The sequence below is a fragment of the Salvelinus sp. IW2-2015 genome, unplaced genomic scaffold, assembly GCF_002910315.2.
Source record: "Salvelinus sp. IW2-2015 unplaced genomic scaffold, ASM291031v2 Un_scaffold712, whole genome shotgun sequence".
NCBI lineage: Eukaryota > Metazoa > Chordata > Actinopteri > Salmoniformes > Salmonidae > Salvelinus > Salvelinus sp. IW2-2015.
In genome coordinates this window covers 210,097-233,200 of record NW_019942600.1, presented here as the reverse complement: position 1 = coordinate 233,200, position 23,104 = coordinate 210,097, and the positions used below count along the sequence as shown (strand labels likewise).

General features: G+C 40.8%; 3 protein-coding genes across 3 annotated transcripts; all 3 read right to left on the bottom strand.

Annotated features, from left to right (window-relative positions):
* Nucleotides 1-1,012: 1,012 nt before the first annotated feature.
* hoxb7a (homeobox B7a) lies at nt 1,013-6,748 on the bottom strand. The gene is made up of 2 exons (XM_024135978.2): nt 5,898-6,748; nt 1,013-1,893 (listed from the first exon to the last, which is right to left on the bottom strand). Exons 1-2 carry the CDS (start codon nt 6,307-6,309, stop codon nt 1,634-1,636), a joined length of 672 nt encoding a protein of 223 aa, XP_023991746.1. The 5' UTR covers nt 6,310-6,748; the 3' UTR covers nt 1,013-1,633.
* A 915-nt stretch (nt 6,749-7,663) lies between these two features.
* On the bottom strand, nt 7,664-9,873 carry hoxb8a (homeobox B8a). The gene is made up of 2 exons (XM_024135977.2): nt 9,311-9,873; nt 7,664-8,589 (listed from the first exon to the last, which is right to left on the bottom strand). Exons 1-2 carry the CDS (start codon nt 9,732-9,734, stop codon nt 8,276-8,278), a joined length of 738 nt encoding a protein of 245 aa, XP_023991745.1. The 5' UTR covers nt 9,735-9,873; the 3' UTR covers nt 7,664-8,275.
* A 6,654-nt stretch (nt 9,874-16,527) lies between these two features.
* LOC112068778 (homeobox protein Hox-B9a-like) lies at nt 16,528-22,463 on the bottom strand. The gene is made up of 2 exons (XM_024135976.2): nt 21,773-22,463; nt 16,528-18,424 (listed from the first exon to the last, which is right to left on the bottom strand). The coding sequence occupies exons 1-2, from the start codon at nt 22,284-22,286 to the stop codon at nt 18,189-18,191; spliced, it is 750 nt and encodes a 249-aa protein (XP_023991744.1). The 5' UTR covers nt 22,287-22,463; the 3' UTR covers nt 16,528-18,188.
* Between the last annotated feature and the right edge of the window lie 641 nt (nt 22,464-23,104).

The following is a 23,104-nucleotide window of genomic DNA, read 5'->3' as shown; positions in this document are numbered from 1 at the left end:
AACGATKCAAATTGATGCCGCCTATAAGCAAATGAAATGTGTTGATTATTAACGAATATGAAAAAGGAAAGAYTAAACTCTGAAGACGGGCATTGATGCAGGGCCTGCAATCCTGGCACATGAGCAGACCTTTTCGTAAGCGCCTGTTTCCCATTTTGTTGATTATTTGTTACTTTTATGGTGGTTTCCGGTCTTTCATTGATGCAATAAACGCATTAGTTACAACCCCCAATATAAGCCTTCTTTTGGTCAGYGTTGTATGCACAGAACCAAGGCAGAGACTATAGCCAACAATTCCAGGGCAAACGGGTATATTTAACATCCATAGGTCAGCCTAAAATATATGCCACTAAACTAAATATTCAAAATAACCCAAACGCTTGCATCAATAAACTAAAYAGGATCGAAATCATGATACTGACAGGCTGTTCATAGCAATGCCAGTATCCCTATTCTTATCAAAATTAAACATAGGGCTGCATTAGAAATTAAACAGTTTAGGCTACCTTGTCTTTATAAACATAGATTCAAAATAATATTCTATGAAAATTATAACACTTTGCTATAAGGCCTACAAATTAATAGGCCTATTTATTTATTTGACCAGACTAGCCTGTCAGTGGAAGGCTAGCCTACTATCAACAAAATGTGATAATGGGCGGAAAAAAAAGTTGACAAAATTCGGATAAGATTGTGGATAGTATCATGCGTTCACAAGTTTTGTTAAACAAAATGCTTAATGTAGACTCATTTGGTGAAATTCATTTAAGAAATATCACCTACAACTGTACATGTAGCCTAGACCTAGTCATTGAACGATCATAAATATTAACGTTTGTCTTTTTCTTTTTTAATCTTCGATAAGAATATTATTTCTGATTCAACAAATAGCCTAAGCCTCCTCGATAGGCCATCGCCCATCGCATAGACCTATGTATTACAAACGTATAGGGCCTAAGCATTTAGGAATGTAGCACACACCCAATCCAAGAGAAATCCAAAACAAAAAATATTTGTAATTGATTACTTTTTGCTTTATTGACAGAACACTTGTGCAATTGAATAACAAATAGTTCCTCACAACACGAAAATATACAAATTCCTACATATCGTGGTCCACTGTAGGCCAACATCTCAAGAATAAAAACAAAATACGTAAAATCAATTGACATAGGGGTAAAAGCCCTWACAACAAGTCATAAAATATACATCCAGAAGATCACAAGATGACAGCGAATGAAAATATAATAGCTAGGATGATCTTAGAGTTGCCAAACTGCTGCAAAGCCGATCACTTTTCTCGCATACAGGCTTGTTTTCCCAACCAGGGTTTTGCAATATTACAGGTCTATGCCAAAGAACTAGATAATACTTACCTAAATCAACATTTAAGCAACAATAGCTTATTTAGTATCGCTTAGAAATCATTGTAATTTTTTTCTTTATACAATTTCACTGTACTTTTAACAAAACAAGACGTGGCTATAGGCTACATTAATCATTAATCTTATAGGTAGTATTGTATGTTTAACTCAGTGTAAGAATAGGGGGGACACGGTTTTCCCCTACGGTTTTAATATAATATCAGTCTCATGTAGTGCTCATTAGTCTTTTCACCGTCCATTCACCGTCGCTACTGGTCTTCATCCTCGTCCTCCTCGCCCCCCGGCGGTTCGGCTGCAGGGGAGCTCCGGCCAGGCGTCTTGTTCTCCTTCTTCCACTTCATCCTCCGGTTCTGGAACCAGATTTTGATCTGCCTCTCCGTCAGACACAGCGCGTGTGCGATCTCTATGCGTCTTCGGCGGGTCAGGTAGCGATTGAAGTGGAACTCCTTCTCAAGCTCCAGCGTCTGGTAACGCGTGTACGTCTGACGACCTCGCTTCCTGTCTSCACCTGTATATAACAGAGGCAGAGCTTGCGTGAGAACACTGAACAGACAGAAATCGAGCGAAAACACGTTAAAAAAAATTCTCAGCAAACTGAAAGAGTAAAAAACGAAATGAAATCGAATCTAGATCGAATAAGTTTATTGCTTGTCGTTAGTTTTTTTTTCAATCTAAATAACAAAGCTTTGATAAAGGTGCATGGAAAGCATAAGTGCAGTGGAGGGAAATGTTGTGATATTTGCTGAATAAATGCAACAATTTAGTTATATTTCTGAAGATTATATGATTCGAAGGATTAGTTGTGGAGAGGATATTGATATTATTTACTATCTTCTCAGAGGTTAATAAAAGGCAACTGGGGAAAATCGTTCTCATAGTTTGGAAATAATACAAATTCTGAATCTAGCTGGGCCAAATGTAGTGCATCTGTTGTGCTACCTCAGTAGTGGCCTATGTTGTAAACACGACTTGCAGAGCAAATATAAACACCTAAAAGTTACATTTAACGAGCTGTTTCCACTACTAATTKTAAGAGTGTACAGTAAACAGTTTTACAATCCCCGCAGGTATAACCGTGGGGTAGTAAGAGGGAAGCGGATGTATAGGCCTGAACGGAAGTGATAGTAATCTCCACACTGTTATTTAGTTATGGAATTCTAGTAAAAAGTATCACTTATCAGAAATGTGTTATTTTTTCATTAGTATTCCTGGTCAGATAGCGTTGACTGTATAGCKATAGGCATACCACAAATCCTTAGTGTCATTTTGCTCTGGAATCCAGCAACGTTTCATGAAAATAATAAGAAAATAAATAAATAAGCAATATTTGTAATGAGATACTATAGGCCTTTACATGTTTTGTATGASCATCTTAGGTAATCTATAGGTTTCCTATTCCATCATTTGCATAATACATTAGATTTTGTAAAGTATCTAAACGAACTTAGCGCCACTTACTTTTCATTGACATTCATGGTGCAATTAATAGAACTCTGTAATGCTATATGGACTGATATACCGTATCATTCCGTATCATTCAAATACAAGTAGGCTATAAAACCATAAAATCCAGCTGAAAATGCTCAGCTGTGTATTCATGCATTTCCCTTTCGCACAAAATACCTAACATTCCATTGCCTTTGGAACAGAAATGGGAGTTTTGATGTGCTCAACAACACAACCTCCACCACACAACAGGACCCCTATCTCGTAATGAGGCGTAGGGCCTTCTCGAATAAACCTCGATGGCATATAGACGAGGAGCAAAACAAGATCACTCCCTGTTGACATACACAAGGGGTTTTACTTCCAAAAGTTCCGCATACGAGGCGAATGGGACGRGTCTCCTCCCGTTTCCGCTCAAGGCAGACATCTAATGGAGTCTGAGCTGAGCTGCAGCACTGTGGGGTTTTATTGCACGCCGTGGTCACTGGTGTGGTTCTCATTTCCTCTCTGGCGACGTGTCACATTCTGGGTGAAACTGGCTCGAAATGAGACAGGAGGAGGTTTGGAGGTCTGGGGAGCCCGCCGAGGAAGGGGAGAGGGAGGGAAAGAGAGAGAGAGAGCGAGAGAGGGGGTGTTCATATTGATTATATTTTTCTCTCCTATGGTGTCCTCGGTGATTTGTGTTTCAGCAGAGAGAAACGACTTGGCTGGAATTCTTCTCCGTGAAACGCAGTTTTGTCAGAAGTTTTAACAAGGGCGAGCATTGTGCTCTCAGAGGCCCTCTAGTACGCTCGYGCATAGTCTACTACACACCCGTCCCAGTGTATAAAACATTGAAAGTTAAATGTGTGTGTGTGTGTGTGTTACTATCTATAAACTATATTTGATAAGGGTATTATTTATAAAGTGACATTTGCTTGAGGATGAGTTATAGGGAAGTGGGTGTATTTCCAGACCAAATATTTCCTTTCACATACTAGCATTTGTTTTGTTTTAGGCTCAAACATCACACTCATATAGGCTAGTTAAACAACTAATCTAAATTAAATTATATAAATTCATTGTTAGGCCATGCCATGCAGGTGAACATGTCAGGAAAATACTTTTTTTTAACAAGTCTCATCTCTGAAAGATTGTTGTGTGTGTGTGTGTGTGTGTGTGTGTGTGTGTGTGTGTGTGTGTGTGTGTGTGTGTGTGTGTGTGTGTGTGTGTGTGTGTGTGTGTGTGTCTGTGTGGACCAGAAGTCCCCACAGGAATAGTAAACAACAAAAATTTGACCAACTGGAGACATTTTGTTAGTCCCACGAGGTCAAATGCTATTTCTAGGGGGTTTTAGGGTAAGGTGTAGAATTAAGTTAAGGGTTGGAGCTAGGATTAGTTTTAGGGTTAGGGTTAGAAGCTAGGGTTTACGTTTAGGGTTAAGGTTAGTTTTTTTTTGTTAGGGTTAGGTTAGATTAGGGTTGGGTAAGAAGTATGGTTAGGTTTTAGGTTTAGGGTTAGGAAAATAGAATTTTGAATGGAGTGAATTGTGTCCCCCCACATAGGTTGCTGTACAAGAGAGAGAGAGAGAGAGAGAGAGTGTGTGTGTGTGTGTGTGTGTGTGTGTGTGTGTGTGTGTTGTGTGTGTGGTGTGTCGTGTGTGTGTTGGTGTGGTGTGTGTGTGTGTGTGGGTGTGTGTGTGTGTGTGAGAGGAGAGGACGCCTTCACTGTGTCTACATAGTCAACTTGAGCAATGTCTTGATTTGTTATATTTATTTGTGTATGAATAGTCTTAGCAATTGCAAACACCAATGAAGCGTATGTCTTTATACCARGTGCCTCATTAAATGACACTTGAAAATCTAAATTAGGTTTTCAAAGTCAGTTGGTGGCTCCTATAACCAAATTAGCAATCGGTAGGCTGGCAAAGAGAGACAGACATGCCAGACATGAGCACGCTTCCATGAGGATCTTTTTTAAAGTACGTATATTTCACACAAGGACATAAATAGCGTACACCCAACTTACACGACGAGTGTAAATTTATGAGAAAACGTGTGGCAACGAATACCTGCTAGTARATGTCAAAAGCCCTGCTAATGAGGACGTATCTTTTTCAAAACGATTTATGATGTTGTACGTTTTACGCCAGAGGCTAACAAGAGAAGGGAGCACTAAATTGACAATTGACTGATAGGAAGTTTGTGGTAGTAGTAGCCAAGGCCTTGAGAGGTTACTGAAAATCATTAGACAAAAAGTTGTCAGACACTTTTTCACTTGAGCCGCGCGCACTGAAAGTTGTTGTGTGCGTTAAAAACGCACACCTCACAAACACAGGCAGGCGCGTGCACAGACATATACCACAGCTACACAGCCACTTACACATCTACACACACATACACACATTATTTGACAGTACACTTAATCTAACACTGGCGTAACATGAAATGCTATTTTGTAAGCATMATTTTCTCAGACTAGATTTACTTGTTTGCTGGGTGGGCTGTAGGCAGCTGTAAGGCCCACTGAAACTATTCAACAAGCCAGTTCAGAATGTGAGACAAAGGCGTTTCTATAACAAAACAACATAACCTAACATCGCAAACCAAGCGCTAACCAACTATTAGCATCGTATTATTTATGGTGTTTGCAACATTCGGAGGCATTTCTGCGATACTAATATAAGCCAGTGAACACAGGGCAGGGACCAGGCATCTGGAAATCATGCAGTGTTGTAGAGCGCGCTTACCAAGAGCATAAACAACAGAAAGTGGTGGAATAGCCTAAGTAGGCTATTTCTTTCTACCCGAGGACGGAGTAAAATAATCCAACGCCCCCTCTCTCTGTTTTAACACAATACCGCCTAATGAATATTCAGATGTCTTAAATTATGGTTTTATTGAGGTCGTATAGCAATTAAAATTCTGCGCAGGCAAAGCGGCGTAAAGCATAGTTCAGGAAGTCGCTCTGGCCACTTCGCAACGACACTGTTTAAAGACCGTTTAGCGTAATTATTAGGTGGGAGCAAAGMCCCATTCCTTTCTCCCTTCCTCTTCTTTTGAAAACATACATTTTAAGCTCACGTACCTGAGCTTCTCATCCAGGGGTAGATCCGTAAACTGTCCTCGTTCTGTCTCTGCTCCGCCTTAACGCAGCTGGACACCTTGGACGGGTCACCACCGGAGCAAATCATGGAGAGGTCGGGGTGTTCAAAGTGGGAACAGTGCATGTTCAGAGAGCCGGTGCCCAGCCCGTACGCAGAGGGATACATGCTGCGGGTTTGGGTGGGCATGTTCCCTGCGTTATTGTACAGTCCCGACAGTGTGGAGGAAGAAGAGGAGAAGCCTGCGCCGCCGGAGCCCGAGACATAGCTGCTGGCGCCTGGTGAACTGGACGCAAAGGCGCAAGAAGTTTGCTCGGGAAAGACCCCACTTGGAAAAACCGAACTTGCAGCTTGATATTTGGAAAACAAAGCGTTCGCATAATACAATGAACTCATAATTTGACCGGTGATTTGTAGGCCGGGAGGTTTTAGTGTCGGTTTTACGAGGTACTGTGATATATTACAGAATTACAGTCTAGATTTACACCAAAAATCACCCCTTTTTCCTCAGGGGCCACGTGACGAGGGCCATGTGATACAAACTCGTCCAATAACAGCAGGGCTTCCTACAAGCTCAGCTAATGTGGAAAAAGTGCACCACTGACCATACAAATAAAATACTTCAGTCTATTCACTGTACGCCTAACGGTAGGCCTCCCTCCAATCAAGGAACTAACTAGAACACAAAGAAATCGATGGTCAATAGAATATATGATGTAATCACCCGGCGCGTTGCACAATGATAAAAAGGCCTGATCCTTACAAATATCCAAATGAATGTATACAGACAGATCTTAAAATGKCCTCGACTTCTCGTTGGCCACCACACAAATAAGAAAAACCTATTTGTTTCCATATCGATTTTACTTATCCTTGTCAGTGGTGGGATCTCTCAGCAAGTTCCTCTGTCTGTTATCGTGGTCTCTGCGCACGCAGCCTGTACTTTGTCCGTGGACCAGTGGTGCCCACTCGGGCCCGTTCTGGAAGAATTTCTGCTTTCGAGCATCCCTCTGTCGACAGCAACCATCTCCAGCACGACAGAGAAGCTCTGGACAACACAAGCATTTTTGCTTTTACGGAACAGGGGGGGCAGGAGCTGTCTCGAGTCGCCTCGTGCCACTTACCACCCTATCGCAGTGTTTGACAGGATTCACCTGGYGCACAGGTGCTTTTATGCACCTTTTTTTCTTTCCTCTCTCCAATAAAACTCAACATGAATGTGACTGTTATGGGAAGTGAWATATCATCACGTTTTTTTCTGAAGTGGGGGATGCGTTGTTACAGCGAGGCCTTTCAAAATAGTCATATGATTTAGCCAACCTTTACAGTGTGGTTCCACATGCCACGGCCTTATCTACGTCAACATTGTGTGGAGATGAACATGTACGACACAATTCTGACCATGCGTCATCCTACATGGTTAGAAGTATGCACCCAGTAGCCATAAATAGTTATTGGTTTGGTGAAGGTTTTGATGCACTTGTGTCATTTTGGGTGAGATTACTAATTGGCTGAGTCAGTCTGTGTGGTGACGGTGGCTATTGGGATTCACACCTTGAGAGGAAATTAAGCAGAGAACAGCAATGATGTCACAGATTCTCGCTTGTAAACTTTATTGTGTCCTCTGTCTTCCGCCGCTTCCAGGTTTAGACAATAGAACAAAGTGATGAAGAACAATAAAGCGTATCATCAAGTCCCCATAAACTAATTCACGAGTAGCCTAGAGTACACATTCTGTTTAAACGAGGGGTCACATGACATCCTTTTTTATTTCCATTGTGTTTTTTTTCATTTTTTCATTTTTTTTTGCACTGTGCGCATGCTTACCCAAATAAGGAAGACAACAAAATACCATCAATCAAAACGAACTAAGGAAGAACAAGTGTAAAAAGAGGAAAGCCTACAGCATAAATAGGCAGTTTCATGTTGTTGGAATTCATTATTCGCTACGTCATCATAACATTGAAGTGAGAACAGTAAAAATTGCACAATTTAACTTAAAAACTATACAGCTGCCAAGATAATTGTTAATGTCAAAATTCTAACAATAAAAATGTTTTTTTTTCACGATAATTGTTCCACAAAGAAAGGACGCTATTTTTAACACAATAATACTTTCCAACATCAGATAAAAAGTACAAATGCTTAATTTCCCGTTCAAATGTTTCRTTTTGTCTCCCAACAACCACAATGTGAATGGTCCTGTCCTTTGTCACCGTCAGGAGACTTTCCCATCGATTGAATCAAACCTGGAACGGCTAGCCAAAGGCTGCCATGTTCCGAGACAAAACCACATGCTGGCTCCTCTTTCCTTATCGCCTTTTCCGCGGTGCTGATTTTGACCCCCCAGTCTCCCTATAGCTTACATTTGCTTRGCTTTGTCGCAGTCTTCCCCGGACGAGTGTGTCCCCGCGCCCTGCTCCTTCTGTCGTTTCTCCTTCTCGATCTCTTCCTGCTCTGTCTTACTGCTGGGGAACTTGTCCTTGTTGTTTTCCTTTTTCCATTTCATCCTCCTGTTCTGAAACCAGATTTTGACCTGTCTCTCGGTCAGTCCCAGGGCGTGCGATACCTCGATTCGCCGCTTGCGGGTCAGGTAGGGGTTGAATAGGAACTCTTTCTCTAGCTCCAGTGTCTGGTAACGGCTGTAGGTCTGTCGGCCTCGCCTTCGTCCGGCAGCTGTTGGCAAAATGAGGGGACATGTTTGAGGAACACATACAAATAGCCATTACGAATAGCCTATACAAGTTCACAAATACGGTCCTCTTATCGCCATCCCCAATATCCCCATAAGCAATTGTTATTGTCTCTCAGCCTACAGAGTGAAGCTATCAATTATAAAATCCACTCGTTTTTATATCCCCAAGGTTACTTAAACCTAGATTGACTTGAAGTGATTTATCAGCACTGCAATACAATTCAAATGATTGGATGTTCAATGTCCACACATTCATAGGATATGAAGTAAAATCCAAAGTAAATCATGTCTGACGCCCACACATAGGCTACTCAATGCATTAGGTGAAGCTATAAAGCGCCTAACCTGTGGGAAATGGCCACCTTGTAGCGAAATAATCCCAGAGACCACTGTAARTCGTAAAAGCGAGTAGTAAAACTTTAACCGGGGTGAGGAGTAAGAGAATCAGCTGCGGGCCAGCTCGCACATGGAGAGAAAAGCTTTGCTCTGCTGTCTATTCCCCTCTCTCTTGTATATGGCGGGGTCATTAAACTGTAAAGTGATTCGCAAGTTTTGGACACCATAAAACCATAAAAGCACTGTGTCTCTCCTTTTAAACACAGGAAATGCACCTCAGCCCTACTGGCAGATGCTGTAAGGTTTAACATTTTACCCCTTTCCCTCTTTTCATGCATACCCACAAGCAGTGTTTCAGTGACTTACATTGCGGTCGCATCCACGGGAATAACTGCGTTGGAGAGGGGCTCTGTTCCGTGCTCTCCGTCTCGTCYCCGATGCCACCAGCCGCTAGCTTGCAGTCGTTGTACTGGACCAAATCCGCGTCCTGGGGTCCAAAAATGGTTTGCCTCTGGAGAGCGTCGTACCCGTAGAAGTTGCCCGGCTCTCCATGGCATGTTACGGCGCAGGGACTCTGTTGGTAAGGGGCACTGGAGAGCGTGGACGCGCCGTGGTGGTAAAATTCCTGGATTTGAGGGGGATGTTGGAAAGTTGCTCCAGTGCCTGGTCCATACACTACTGTGGGTCTACTCCCAAGGTCCTGCGCGAACCCGCACTCGTAATAATTGGGACGTAAAGAGTCTCCACTCTTGTATTTGGAGAAGAGAGAGTTGACAAAATATGAACTCATCTTTTGTTGTTGTTGGTTTTGTTGTTGTTTGTGATTATAAAGACTCAAGCGCTCGAGAGGAAGGCAATTGACGAGTTCTTGGGTAAAAAAAAGAACCCGAGCTGGTTCGCAATATATGGGCTGATGTTGTATTTCAAAACATCCAATCTAAATAGCTGGAGCCACAATCATGCCGATTCCATAAAATCGTCTCCACTGAAATGCTCCTGCATCACAATTCCGGTATGAGGTGCCAGTTCACAAACAGTTTTCTGTGATTTACTCCGCTGCAAATGAGTTGTTTCATATTTTGCGGTGTCTTTTCACGATAATTTGCATCTATTATCGGGTCCTCATCTCATTGGCTTCTCGCATCCCACACGGACACTGCTCTGCTCTGCGGGCTTCTGATATGGAAGGAGTGAGAGAATGAAAAAGGGAGAAAAAGAGAAAGGGAGAGAGACGGAGAGGGAGCAAGGGACTAAGGGAAAGAGAGGGGGGTTGAGGGAGAGAGGAGGGGAGAATATGCGCATTAATATATTCAAGCGGGTAAGTTAATGAGAAATCTGCCGCTTCGCATCAGATCAAATACAGAGCGCCCCCACCCCAACGTACCCACTCTAAAAACCTCTCTTAAAGAGATWGATTTTTAGCATGTAGGCTGGCTAATGGTCAACCTAAAGGGATGCACATATAGCCTACTCATTCATTTCTAAATTCTAACGAGGTGGGTTCCTCTTTTTCGAAAATGTCAGGGTCGCCCTGGCAAATTGTGAAAGTACACGATGTAATTGGTATCAGTTTTAACAAGTCCTATAAATGTAATTGCAGTTCTAAAACAACTTGTCAAAGCCTCCGCACCAGCGTCTGAGGCTTGTTGAGAACAAACGAGGTAGTCAGATTTAACATTTTGATTATCGTATTTTTATAAATATGATATTCATAAAGATGTAATGTCTGGAAGGCGCGCCACTCGTGGTATAATGGAGAAAGTGGTTGTAAATGGTTTAACAAACTATAAAATGCAATAAACGCTGAGGCTGTTTGTTGTTTACACCTAGCATCAAAAAAGCTGTTAGGATTTTATGAGGTTCCACGACCAAAGCCATAAATGCTTCACTTGGAGCAATTTCACCAATACAGAAATATTCAAGTATTTCATTGTCATTTTAGTTGTGTTTTCCATACGGACTGTCATTATAGAAGCTGATATTTTAACCCCTAGACGTATTTTCCGGAATAACTAACAAGGGGACAACTTGTGGAAAKGTTGTGTTCGTTAATGACCTCATAAAAACGAAAATATTSTTAGGATTGGGACTAAAAATCAGTTTTAAAGAGAATATAGGCCTGTCTATACGTGATTGGTTTAAGAAATAGGCAGAGCGTAGTTTGCATTTACAAAATGAAGCCAAGGAGGAGTGTCTTCGAGTATTTATTCAGAATTCTAGTATTAGGACAACTAGCCTAGATAATTAAGATTATGATAACATTTCTAAGTTAGGCTATATTAGCCGATATATGACTTACCTTGTAGTGTAGGAGCCAAACGAATTGTAACTTTTTGTTATTCTTGCGTTATGCAGTTTTCCGATATTATGTAAGATACAGGCCTATATGTTCAGGATTGTTGAAATTAAGTGAGAAAATATCAATTTTGCGTGCATTATTTTATTCCTAGTGTGCGTATGCAAGTCTTAGCCCTGCTAGGCTACTGTCAAATGTAACCGTTGCCATTTTTAAAACATATTATTGACATAGGAGACCTGAARAACTGAATGAGGACTACCCTTTTACCGTGTATTTGGAAAACTAGAAAACATATGTCATGTGAATGTCCAACTTACAGTAGGACAATTAGTCATGTTCATATTTTATAGCATGTGCCGGCACGATAGGCTACGTTAAGGAGTGTACTGTAATTTYCATAAAGGTTCTTAACCCAAACCAATTAGCTATCTATTAGAATTATAACAAACTTTCAAATTAGCTACACTGAATTAACTGTTATCCTTTACATATCAGGGGGTTCTAATGTAAATTCAAACATATTTCACAGCGCTAAAGCGTTACCAATGTAGAGTTGAACCCAATTTCCCGGCATTTTACTTCTAGTATGACGATTTACAGCAAGAGTCTCTTATTTCCATATTTCGTTACATTGTGAAAAACATCAATATGAACAGCGTTTTTCGATCAAAAATAATGAATATAACAGTTGTACTACAAAGTTGAACATATTGCAGTCGAATAACAATAAATCATAAAAACCTTCACAGCATTCAGTTGATTTGAATAATTATTCCCAAAGTCATGGACAACAACTTTAAACCAACAGAAGATAAATTATTTAAAATTAGTAGGCTATATAATCTTCTCAGAAGAGCTGTGCCCTCTATATAAGTGCTTTAGGRCAAATAAATTATTTGTAGGCTAACAACATTTCTGAAGAAGCAAGCAAATAGTTCAAATCGTTGTCAATGCGCTTCTATTTCACTATTCAAATACATAGGCCTGAATTGAAATCTTACCATCATACAGGAGAAACATATAGGCCTATATTAATCTTCTTGCCGCCCTTCAAAATCTCTTCAAGAGGCTCTCTTGGCCCACGTTTAGGTGGTGTAAGTGGTATGTCTGAGTTTTCTAAGGACTTCCGGATAGGCGGACAACACAGTGGAGGCTTTCTTTCGTGGACCAACATCGCCATCAAGAGGCCATTTTAGGTGTGCCGCAGGGATTTCAGGTTATTACCAGTTTATGATTCTATGAACACGACACATACACCCACATAATGAAGGTATTTCACAACTAAACAGTGAAAGTATAGGCCTTATTTCGAATAAGAATACATATAGGCCACAATGGCTGTTCCTCTGTCTATACATAGGCCTAATACCGTCTGGTTTAATTAATATTGCTAAAAATGTGTAATTATGTAGGTCTATTTAATTGACAACACATTATCAATTGAGGAATATCTATATGTAGCATACAAACATATTTTTGTAAGAAATATTCGCTGCCGTACATGGGCCTACATATTGTGGAAAATAATATAATACATATTTGTTTGATTTAAGTTGTTACACTATGAGCTATCTACCTAATAGAAAGCATACCTTATTGTATTTGATAATATGCAGACAACAAACGAAACATGTCATTTGAGATGCAGCAAGGGAAAAAATAATAACACAAAACTGTTAAAATATTTATGTAACTTTGTAATCATATGGCAAGTGAGGTTATTCATTATTTCTACAACGAATGACGTKTAAACACGAGGGTAAATTAGGCTTCAACCATTTTCGAAAATAAGAATTATCCGAATATTTAKTTTAAGAACTTTGAATCAAGCTCATGCTAGGAAATGATCATTTCCATACTTTTGCCAAAGTTGATGGAAAAACATGATCAACAATGTGAATAGAAACACTCATTAGTACACATATTTGAGAAGTTTAGCTTGCCGTGATTTAGAAGTCAAAGCAATTTAGAGACAATATAATATTCATTTTGCCCATATGAGTTATGCGACTTTCCAGATGAAGACAAAACTCAACCCCTGTCTGTATTCTCTGCCCCCAGAGTACCCCTGGCACATTTACTCATATGATCTCTCGACTACATGGTGCAAAATTAGAGAATATTAACTTATGGACTACAACACTTGGCAGTATAAAGTCATTATTATAATATRTGTACTTAAGTAAGCAGGTCCTGTGGGTTGGAAGCGGAGGGGTGGGGGGATAAATGAGCATTTATGTTATTTCTGTTGGTTTTTGTTTTTTGTTTCACCTGTCAACCAAAAATAATAATAAAAACTTGATCACAATAAAAATCTATATGAATAGAAACATTCATTGACTATGCACATATTTGAGAAGTGTAGCTTGCAGAGATTTAAATGCCAAAGAAATTTAGAGACAGTATAATATACATGTTTCTTATTACTATTCGTTCATCTCTGGTTATTATTGTTGGGCCTAATTGTATCCTATAATTCTGGTAATTTCTTTGAAAAGTGTCGTAGAGGTAGGCTAATTGTAGGCCTCATAGTGGTAGCAAATAGTGACGAGTGGTGATGATTGTCAAAAAGAGGTTGCAACGATCATAGTAATTTCAGATTTGGTATGATAATCTGGCATATGATAAAATTGCCATGATACATTTTATTTACTCTATCCAGGAGTTTGCCTTTTTACTCAATGAATGCCTGCAAAATCCGAGCATACTGTTATACAACATAATTACAAACTGAGAACATGGGAAAACAGAGCTTTGAAAAGTAAGAGAGCTGACCACCTATTATAACCTATTCCACGACCTAACAATGTAAGGTTCTGCCACAAAATGGCCAGCCTAGCCTGGGCGCGAGGTTGTAAACAGATTAAGGTTCCCCTATGTCAGACGTCTCGCCAGAATATTTTTCTGGCGTTTTATGGCACTGCTGTAGGGCGGCCAGGATGCGCTCGGAAGTGAAACAAAGGGAGGCTGCGAGAACACTGGACTCCGGCGGTTCATCTGGAAGTCCAGACCTCGCCACGCAAGCCCCCCCATTCCTAGTGGAATCCGTAAACAACAAACGCAGCAAACAATAAACGACAAACGCAATGGAACAACGTAAATCCCCAGTCTAGAACGTGGATTAGGCCTACCCCACGACACCTCGAAACAGTTATTAAGGAGGACTTGAAACTTTTCATTCTCCCGGTGTTTGCTTTACAGCCGTTTAGTTCTTAACCTTCAGAAATGTATACCCTATAAAGTTTTATTGCAGTCATATTATTTTATTGCGGCACACCGCATTGAATTTTCTTTCTCTCTTTTATGACAGTCGGCTTCCCCATCTCCTCCTCCCCAAACGAAAGCCCACATCCTCTTTGCTGTTTGTTTCCTCCTGAAAAATATCATAACAGGCCCAGGGTTGGGTGGTACAGAGCCGTAATAACCAATATTGACCCCCTAGCCTACTTAAGAAGAAATAGGCMTTTTATTCACATATGCTTGGCGACGCAAAAAACTTCAATGTCTCAGTTGCACATCTGCAAGCCAGTAGTTCTGGTTGGCCCGAACTTCAAGATATATTTTAATTACTACAGGCTGCAGGGATTCAGAGAATAACACCCAACAATGTTATTGTACATTCAACCTCACGTAGCCTATATTCAGTTTCCAGAGTTCCACGCCCATGTTGTTATTTTCCATTTCTGAAAATAAATCGATTAAACATTCAGCATAATAGTTTATTATAGGATATAGGAGGATATAGGGTGTGAATTGTACCATTATGCAACACATTGTACCAAAATACGCGCAATATATCTATAAAACTATTTCATCCAAGTTCATGAATACACTGCTTTTTAGTTAAATATAATGCATGAACTCGTTATGCAAAGGGTTGGGCATTTGCTGGGTGTGCCATTTTTGGAAAGACGCATTCAAAAATCATACAGTTTTCTTTGCGTTCATCTTTGGGAAAAAAGTGAACATGGGCCTTAGAATCATAACCTACCTCACACAGCCGATTGGTTTCATTCCACGTCCTTCTCTAACCTTCTCGGGTTCTACCCAGAGTGGCACATTTTAAATACACATAACCAAAACTTTTAATTTTCATAAACGTATTAGATGAAGACTTCAAGATAAATATTGCCATAGGTTAATCTTAATGGATGCTTGGGTCTAAGGGTATCTTCTTCAGGGAACCATGTGCATACTTGGCCAAATTGACTCCTTTCCTTCAAGTACAATTCAAGACAAATGCTCCGGCGCACGAGACATATTTTGAACACATGCTCCTCCTAAAAGATGAAATGAATTTGGAAATATGAAAAGGCTCAAACTTGTTTTGTTCTCACTCACACGCAGAGAAGGYGCATATGCGCCCTATTTTGCGCGCTCTCGAGACCTTCTCACTGTCTAAAAGGAACTGGCTATCATAAATACAATTGCTTTATTTTCATTTTGATCTCATATTAATTCCATGAAGTTCTCAATAGCAGTAAAAAGTGCCGAGACATTGTTCTAATGTAAACTATTTTTTAATACGAATCCAGCATCAGCAGTTCTATCTCACAGATAAACAACACAGGACTGAATACAATTTACATGAGAGACACAAGAGATTAATGTGATATAAAAAAAAAAGACTGAGAGTGGGTTAGTAGTTTCTGGAGTCGGTCCTTACAGCGTTGTTGTTATTAAAAATGAAGGGTCCAACTGAGATGACCTGAAGGCCTCTCTAATGAAAGCTGCGAGGCTCGAGCGCATGGAGAGACAATAGGGTCTAATGCTCCTTAATATTCCGAATGAAGAACAGCCATGCGCGCGACTCCAGAAACGCCACCCATTTCATATCTCACTGAAAATGCATCATTAGAGTTTCCCAGGATGTTTGTAAGTACTCCCACAAACAAAACAAACAAAAATACATGTACACCAAATAAGTACGTCATTCCTTATTGTTTCGACAACACGGTTTAAATCAGTTAACGCTCAATACATTCTGGACAAGAACATGTAAACAATATCTAAAACTGGAGAAACGACTTCTGCTCATTCAACTCAGATGTCATTTCCCAAAACACCAATTTTTAACATATGCAACTCATTCCAATTAAAACCGTCGAGGTTATTCACCTAGGCCTATTTACAATCAATTAGAAATATTACCATCCAAAAACTGCTTTTCTTCAGATAGATTTCATTTTCAAAWCACACAAACGTAAAGAAATAAATTACATTTCATTATGATATTAGGCATGCGCTAACAATGTAAACATTTGTATTCTTAGACAATGTAGGCTTGTTTTTCTTCGACAGATGTTATATCCTGTATTTAAGCGCATATGAGTAAATCTTTTTATGGCATATATCAAAACGAGAGAAAGTGTAAACGGGCGGGTTATTGAAGGCCCTTTCATTTCCACGTAAATGTTTAAAAACGTTCCACTGTTAGAATGCACAGTCATTAGATGAATGCAAGTTGGCTACAGGCCAATGGGTCTACTGACCTTATATTGGCAGACCGAACTATATAAAACTAGGCTTAACCCCAGTCGCGAACAAGGTTTCATATTGAATGTGAACTAACATGTTGCATATGATGCTTCAATGAAATATACCATGTCGCGCTATTTACCCGAAAACACGTATTCCTGATTAATTTCCACATCAAAGTAGTCTAAAATATTTACTCTCAGTAGCGGCTTAAACTCTTTAAGTTGTGTTTTTAGCAATTACACAACGAAATAGTAACATTGGCCGCAAGGAAATGTTAAAGGATAAATACCCCATAGACCAGGTTTCTCCAACCCTGTTCCTGGAGAGCTACTGTCCTGTAGCTTTTCACTCCAACCCTAATCTACCKTACCCGATTCTAATATTTAGCTGGTTGRTAAGCTGAATCAGGTTCATTACAACTGGAGTTGGAGTGAAAACCTACAGGAGAGTACCTCTCCAGGAACAGGGTTGGAGAGCTTTGCCATAGACCTTTCCATATGAAACCCTTATTAGGTTATTACGCACTTTTACGCACAAGGAACTTGAAGGTAAAATGATGCACATGTAGAAAAAATAGATACATATAAGAGTGTGCACATACCTGTTGAGTTAGTATTTAAAGGGATTACAACAAATACATGGAACCCTGATATTTTGCTAAATACGAGCCAGTCAAAGGGGCTCTGGGGGATGTGACTACAAGGAATTATAAATAATACACTAATAATAATAATAATAATAATAACAGGCCAACCCCTTTACACTAGCTTATTAATCGATTTACAATATAACATAATTGGGGCGACTGAGTTGGGGAACTGCTGCTCGAATAATAAAATAATGTATTTTTCGTGAAAGACCAATTATGTACGGCGTATCTATGGAGCTGAAGAGAGGAATGGAGCGAAAAAACAAAAAGATAAGAATAAATGCAGGTCGCACACTCCCTTTAACTACAACCGTTCCTCTTATGTATTAATGACCACATGAAACCGACGTTTCAGCACCTCCATGCCTCTCCTGATGAAGCGTTGGTGTCATGCGTAAAGCAATAAATACGTGATACAAGTAGTGCTTGAGAAAGAGCCGCGTGAATCCACCCTCCTTTCTACTATATAATGTAATATATGCTATTTAGCAGACGCTTTTATCCAAAGCACTTACAGTCATGCGTGCATACATTTTATGTACGGGTGGTCCCGGGAAACAAACCCAGTACCCTGGCGTCACAAGCGCCATGCTATACCAACTCAGCTACAAAGGACCATAAGAGTTTTCTCTATTGGTCTGCGCTTCTATAATGTCAGGGGGTGTTTTTCACATCGATATGGAAAATAATAAAAACAAGCCTCCTGCACCCCCACTTTACCCATGACAGTCCATGTATGCCTATTTAAGGAAAAAGTCACGCGAAAGCAGACTCTTTGTGATGGTGGTATTTTTAATATAACTCCCTTTTTTTTCTTAATCCTTGGGTTGGTCCTTATTCATTTTCTTCATTTTCATCCGTCGGTTTTGGAACCATATTTTGACTTGTCTCTCGGTCAAGTTCAGCGAGCGTGCTACCTCATGCCTTCTGTCCCGGGTGAGGTACATGTTGAAGAGGAACTCTTTCTCGAGCTCGAGGGTTTGGTATTTCGTGTAAGGGCACCGCTTCTTCCTGGAAGACCGGGCATGCAACCAGTTGGCAGAGGGGTCATCTACAAGGGAAAGTCAGACGGACACCTTTAGTAAATGGCAAACAAACACAGACCAGAWTAGGCCCTAGACTAGCAAGCCTAATAACATAACTAAATACAAACATGCGTGCGTAATAACAAGATTTCCATGCCCATGCGATACATAATTGAGTTAAAGTGATATCAAAAGCCAAGTCTCATATTGCTCCAAATGGAACAGTGTTCGGTAATGTAATGGAGCAGAGGAGAGAGGAAAGTAGTCCATCACCTCCCCTCAGGCCGAAGGTGACCTTGGTGGGTCTTGTAAATGGGTTTAGAGGACAGGCAGCTCCTTCACTGTACATGTTTACCATGAAGGTACTTCCTGGACCACAAGGTGTCTTTTCATGTTACCATAACAATATCATACATGGGAAACACCAAGAGAATGGAAAAGGTACTCGTGTTCTTCACCCCACTAGACCTTGAAAATCACCCTGTTTGTGAGAAGTGCACTCTACATGGATGGAACACTTGGAATGTGATGTTATCTCGTAAACTATGATTCTCCGTATCCCGTAGTTTTTTTGTTGTTGTCAAAACCTCCAATCATTGCAATGCACTCCACCCTTCGGCTTGGTTAGCAGGCCTCAGCCGAATGCAATTAGGGAAGAAAGCGCAGCATGGTTATGAGAAGAAGCTACCCTCCCCCAACAGAGCCAAAAGCATTCGAACTATGAGAGACCTATAGTGAGCAACAGAAATGCAAACAAAAATGCAACAGCAAACAAAAATGCAGTCCCCCTCAAATGCGGTTGCTTTGGAAAGTGGATTATCTCCTTTTTATGGGAAATGTTCCAGGGGAAACATTTCTTGCTGTCTCCGTGGAGACGCCTCTCCTCTCTGGTGGCTTTCTCGGGAATGCATGCTATGTATTTTCATGTAGGCCCATCTACATTTCTTCACAGYTGTTTTTGGTATAACATCACTGTGTAGAGCCTGCATGTTGGGCTACCATGGCATTCAAATGGCCTAGAAAAGCTTMAACTGAGAATACCGTGATTACTCATAAGGCCGTGGGGATATAAATCTCCCAGGCATGGCATTGGAACGATTGCATCTGCAAGTGGACACCAATTCCTGTTCCGGGGCACTGGAGGTAGAAGTGGGCTTTGTGACACGCAAAGTGGTGCTTCGCATTCCCCAAGTACATAATCACCTAGTGTCATTCATCCCGTGCAAAGTCAGGGCTTTTCCTGTCACTGCATGACAAACCATCCAGTGCTATCCCATAACGCGTATGGATATGTGAAGGGTTATAGCTTTGGACAATGGATCTGGGCATTTCTACAGATACAAAAAATCTGGGCTCATTGAAGCCCATGGCCATTTCTCTTAGGCTACATACATGTAACCAATKTAGGGAAATCCAAYCGGCCCATGCCCCTAGACACGCACTTTAATASCACATCAACTGTCTCCAATATCCTAAATCGTATGATGCAATCCTATTTTTATCATGAAAGGAAATAACCCCCCGGGGATGATTGATAACCCTGTAAACCTATCCGTTGCCGGCGGACACGTCGRARATAGAGGTGTGCCATCTAAATACTTATGAGACAGCTCAAAGACATGATCTGCAACAATGCACGTTTAAGAGGGTATTGTCGCTGGATGATCATGGGGTCATTCGTCACAAAACATTCGTTTTGTGACGAATGTTGGGATGGAAACACATAATGGCTGCAGACCGTTATAATACCATCGTGTCTCTTTGCAATTTCACCTTAATAGTCTGAGAAATTGACCTTTCGTATATGCCAAGAGAGATTCGTTATTGCATTTCTCTACGATAAGGTTGCATCGTATTTTATATATAAGGTTGCATCGTATTTTATATATATTTTTTCCCGAACTGTCCCAGGGAGCCAACATACAACAATTAATAGTGATGTTGGCTGGTCTTATAACTTAATAAACTTCAGAGGCAATAACTTTTTTTTCACTCACGAGCGGCTGCTAGCACAAAGAGGGACGTGTAATTCCCAACTTCATTGCCTTTGCACGTAGTTTATTCTGGAATGCCGCCCAGGGCAACACAAAGGGGAATTCTGTTGCGCACCATCCATTACAGAGTTCACGTTTGCGTGAACCCATTTTGTGGATTAAAATCAATGTCCGTCTCCACCATCAGTCCATGCTACTCGAAAATGAGCATCAGTCAGAACATTGACCCATCCAATTAAGGTTAGGCCTCAGATAGCCTATATTTATGGTATATCTCTCAGTTTCCCGGTGCAACAAAACGTTACCGGGCGAGCACGCACAGCCTATTTCAACAAGACTGTGCTTTGCAGAGTAGCACACATAAATAGGTTTCTACTCCGGCTCGGCTCCAGGCCTGATTAATAGCCAGCCTGMTCTTATGAGGCAGTGTTGGTAAAGGACAGAAAATTAATTTTATTCTGTCAAGGCAACCATAGGCATGGCTAGAACAGTGAGTCAACTGAGAGTAGTGACCAACATCCTCCACATAATGTCATATAGCAGACAAATGAGTCTGCTAGTAAAAAAAAAAAAAAACTAAGAGTCTCACTTGGAAAATGTTTCAGATTCATTTTCTGGTGTTAAAGAGAAACTCTTGCCCACTCAACAGTCCTAAAGGCATCAATAAAACTTGCTTTCCAGAAAATGTCGTCAATGCGGTTTCTTTGCCAAAATAATAATTGCAAAAACGAACATATAGCCCAATCCCCCACACTCCACCTTCTAAACGACATTAAACGTCTATAAATAGACTAATGCCAACAGACGTGAATAAAATAAAAGCACGTTTCCCCTTAGAGAGGATATTTACACTAAAATATTGACTACAGTTAAGAGGGCCTTGCCCTGGTAACCCCTAATTTTACWTTGGAGAGACTCTTGGCACATAGTTCAATAGAGGGACGTTTTTCTAGAGGTGTTGTTCAGTTATTACTGGATTAAAACAAGCTGCTGRCAAAATGAACTGCACTAAAGTGCAATTGAGCGCAGAGAGCCTGTTCTCAGAGACTGTGTGCCAAAACTTACACAACTCAGTGTGAAARGGGCTGCAGTAAAATTATATTCACTACCAGTTGGTCCCCAAAACTAAGGCAGGACAGCGCAGAAAACCGCGCACGTGAAATATCGCACTAATCCAAAACAGAGTATCATCCATACCTTGACCTGATGTATRTATAAATGTATGATAATAATTCTAACGTAAACATACATAGTAAGTTAGACGCACACTACGGGACCAGATTTGGTAGTGAGCCTCTATGACTCGCAATCTCTTTGTTCCTGTTTTATGACAGCATTAAAAGCTTTACAGACTGTTCACTTCCTCGTTTTATAACTTACTTTGATCTGGCCCGTCTTTGTCTTCGCTAACTTCACAAATATCCTTATTGTCCTCGAATCCGGAGCCCTGGCTGGAATTCATCTCTCTTGCCGAAGAGGATTCCAAAATGTACTCGTGTCCACCGATTTTGGGGGGTTCCCCGAGGTGTCCCAGTAGCGGCTCCATCTTGACCTGYCCCTGCCCGGGGAGGGACTCCGAGCGCGGAGCGCAGTCGAGCCAAGTGCGTATGTATCGGGTGTCGGTGGAAGGCACGGGCTGAGTCGGGATGTATGGATGGTAAACCGCTGGTAAGCCATTGGAGGCATGGGGGCTGAAAGGGCTCCAGGACGAGCTAAAAACTGGAGGTTTAGGCTGGAAGCTACAAGAGGGGAATTCGGGATGCTCGCCATGTCCCCCCGGTTGCCTGGAGTTGGAATACTGTACATTGGAAAACCTGACTGAAGTCGGATCTTCGCTCTCGTGACTTATTATAGAGTCCACATAATAGTTGCTCAGCGTTCCAGAAATTGACATTCTCGGACATTATACAATTCACGGTTCATTGAATTGAAAACATATAGGACAGAAGTCTTTTTTTTACTAGCCTTCTACTAGCCTACGAACAAAGTAGAGCTAGGTTGCTGGGGCTGTGCGCTCGGAGCGAAATGATTGGTCAGACTTTTTTCACGAGCCTGATAAAGCGTCAATGGGGCGTAAATCAATCCGCCAAGGGGGCTGCACCTCTCCTACCACTGTACAAATGTTCCTCTCTAAATAAATTGTCTTGTTTATGCAATATGCAAAATGTGAATGCGTCCATATATATGTGGGTATCTGTAGGCGGTCGTAGAAACATCCAGCTGAATGATGCATCCCAACGACACTATACATGCATATTGGAAACAGTGGTCGACAAAATAAGCGATCACATTATTTTCTTTATCAAACTGATAAACATGCATGCGTCTCATGGAACAAGGCCGTTGAATACAATAAGCCTTATCCAATATATTACGTGTTTGAATGCCCAATACAGCATCAGAATCAAAGTAAYATCACAATACTATTAAGGCGCCATTATTTCTCTATCACTTTCATCTCTGGATGTCAAATCAAATGCATCTCTCTTGCCTATCACGTTTTATGTTTCAAATCTTCAGGTTTTAGACCTTTAATAGTTTGTTTTCTTCAAACTTCCGTCTGAGCTTCCTCTGGTGTAGGAAATGTCTATGTTCATGCTTTATTGGCAGATTAACAGTCATGTTTCTTAACGAGCGCATTAAACACTACTGCGTGCCAATCCCCTGTCTTTATAGAAGAAACTACTTGAACTTTTTTGGTCGTTTAATACT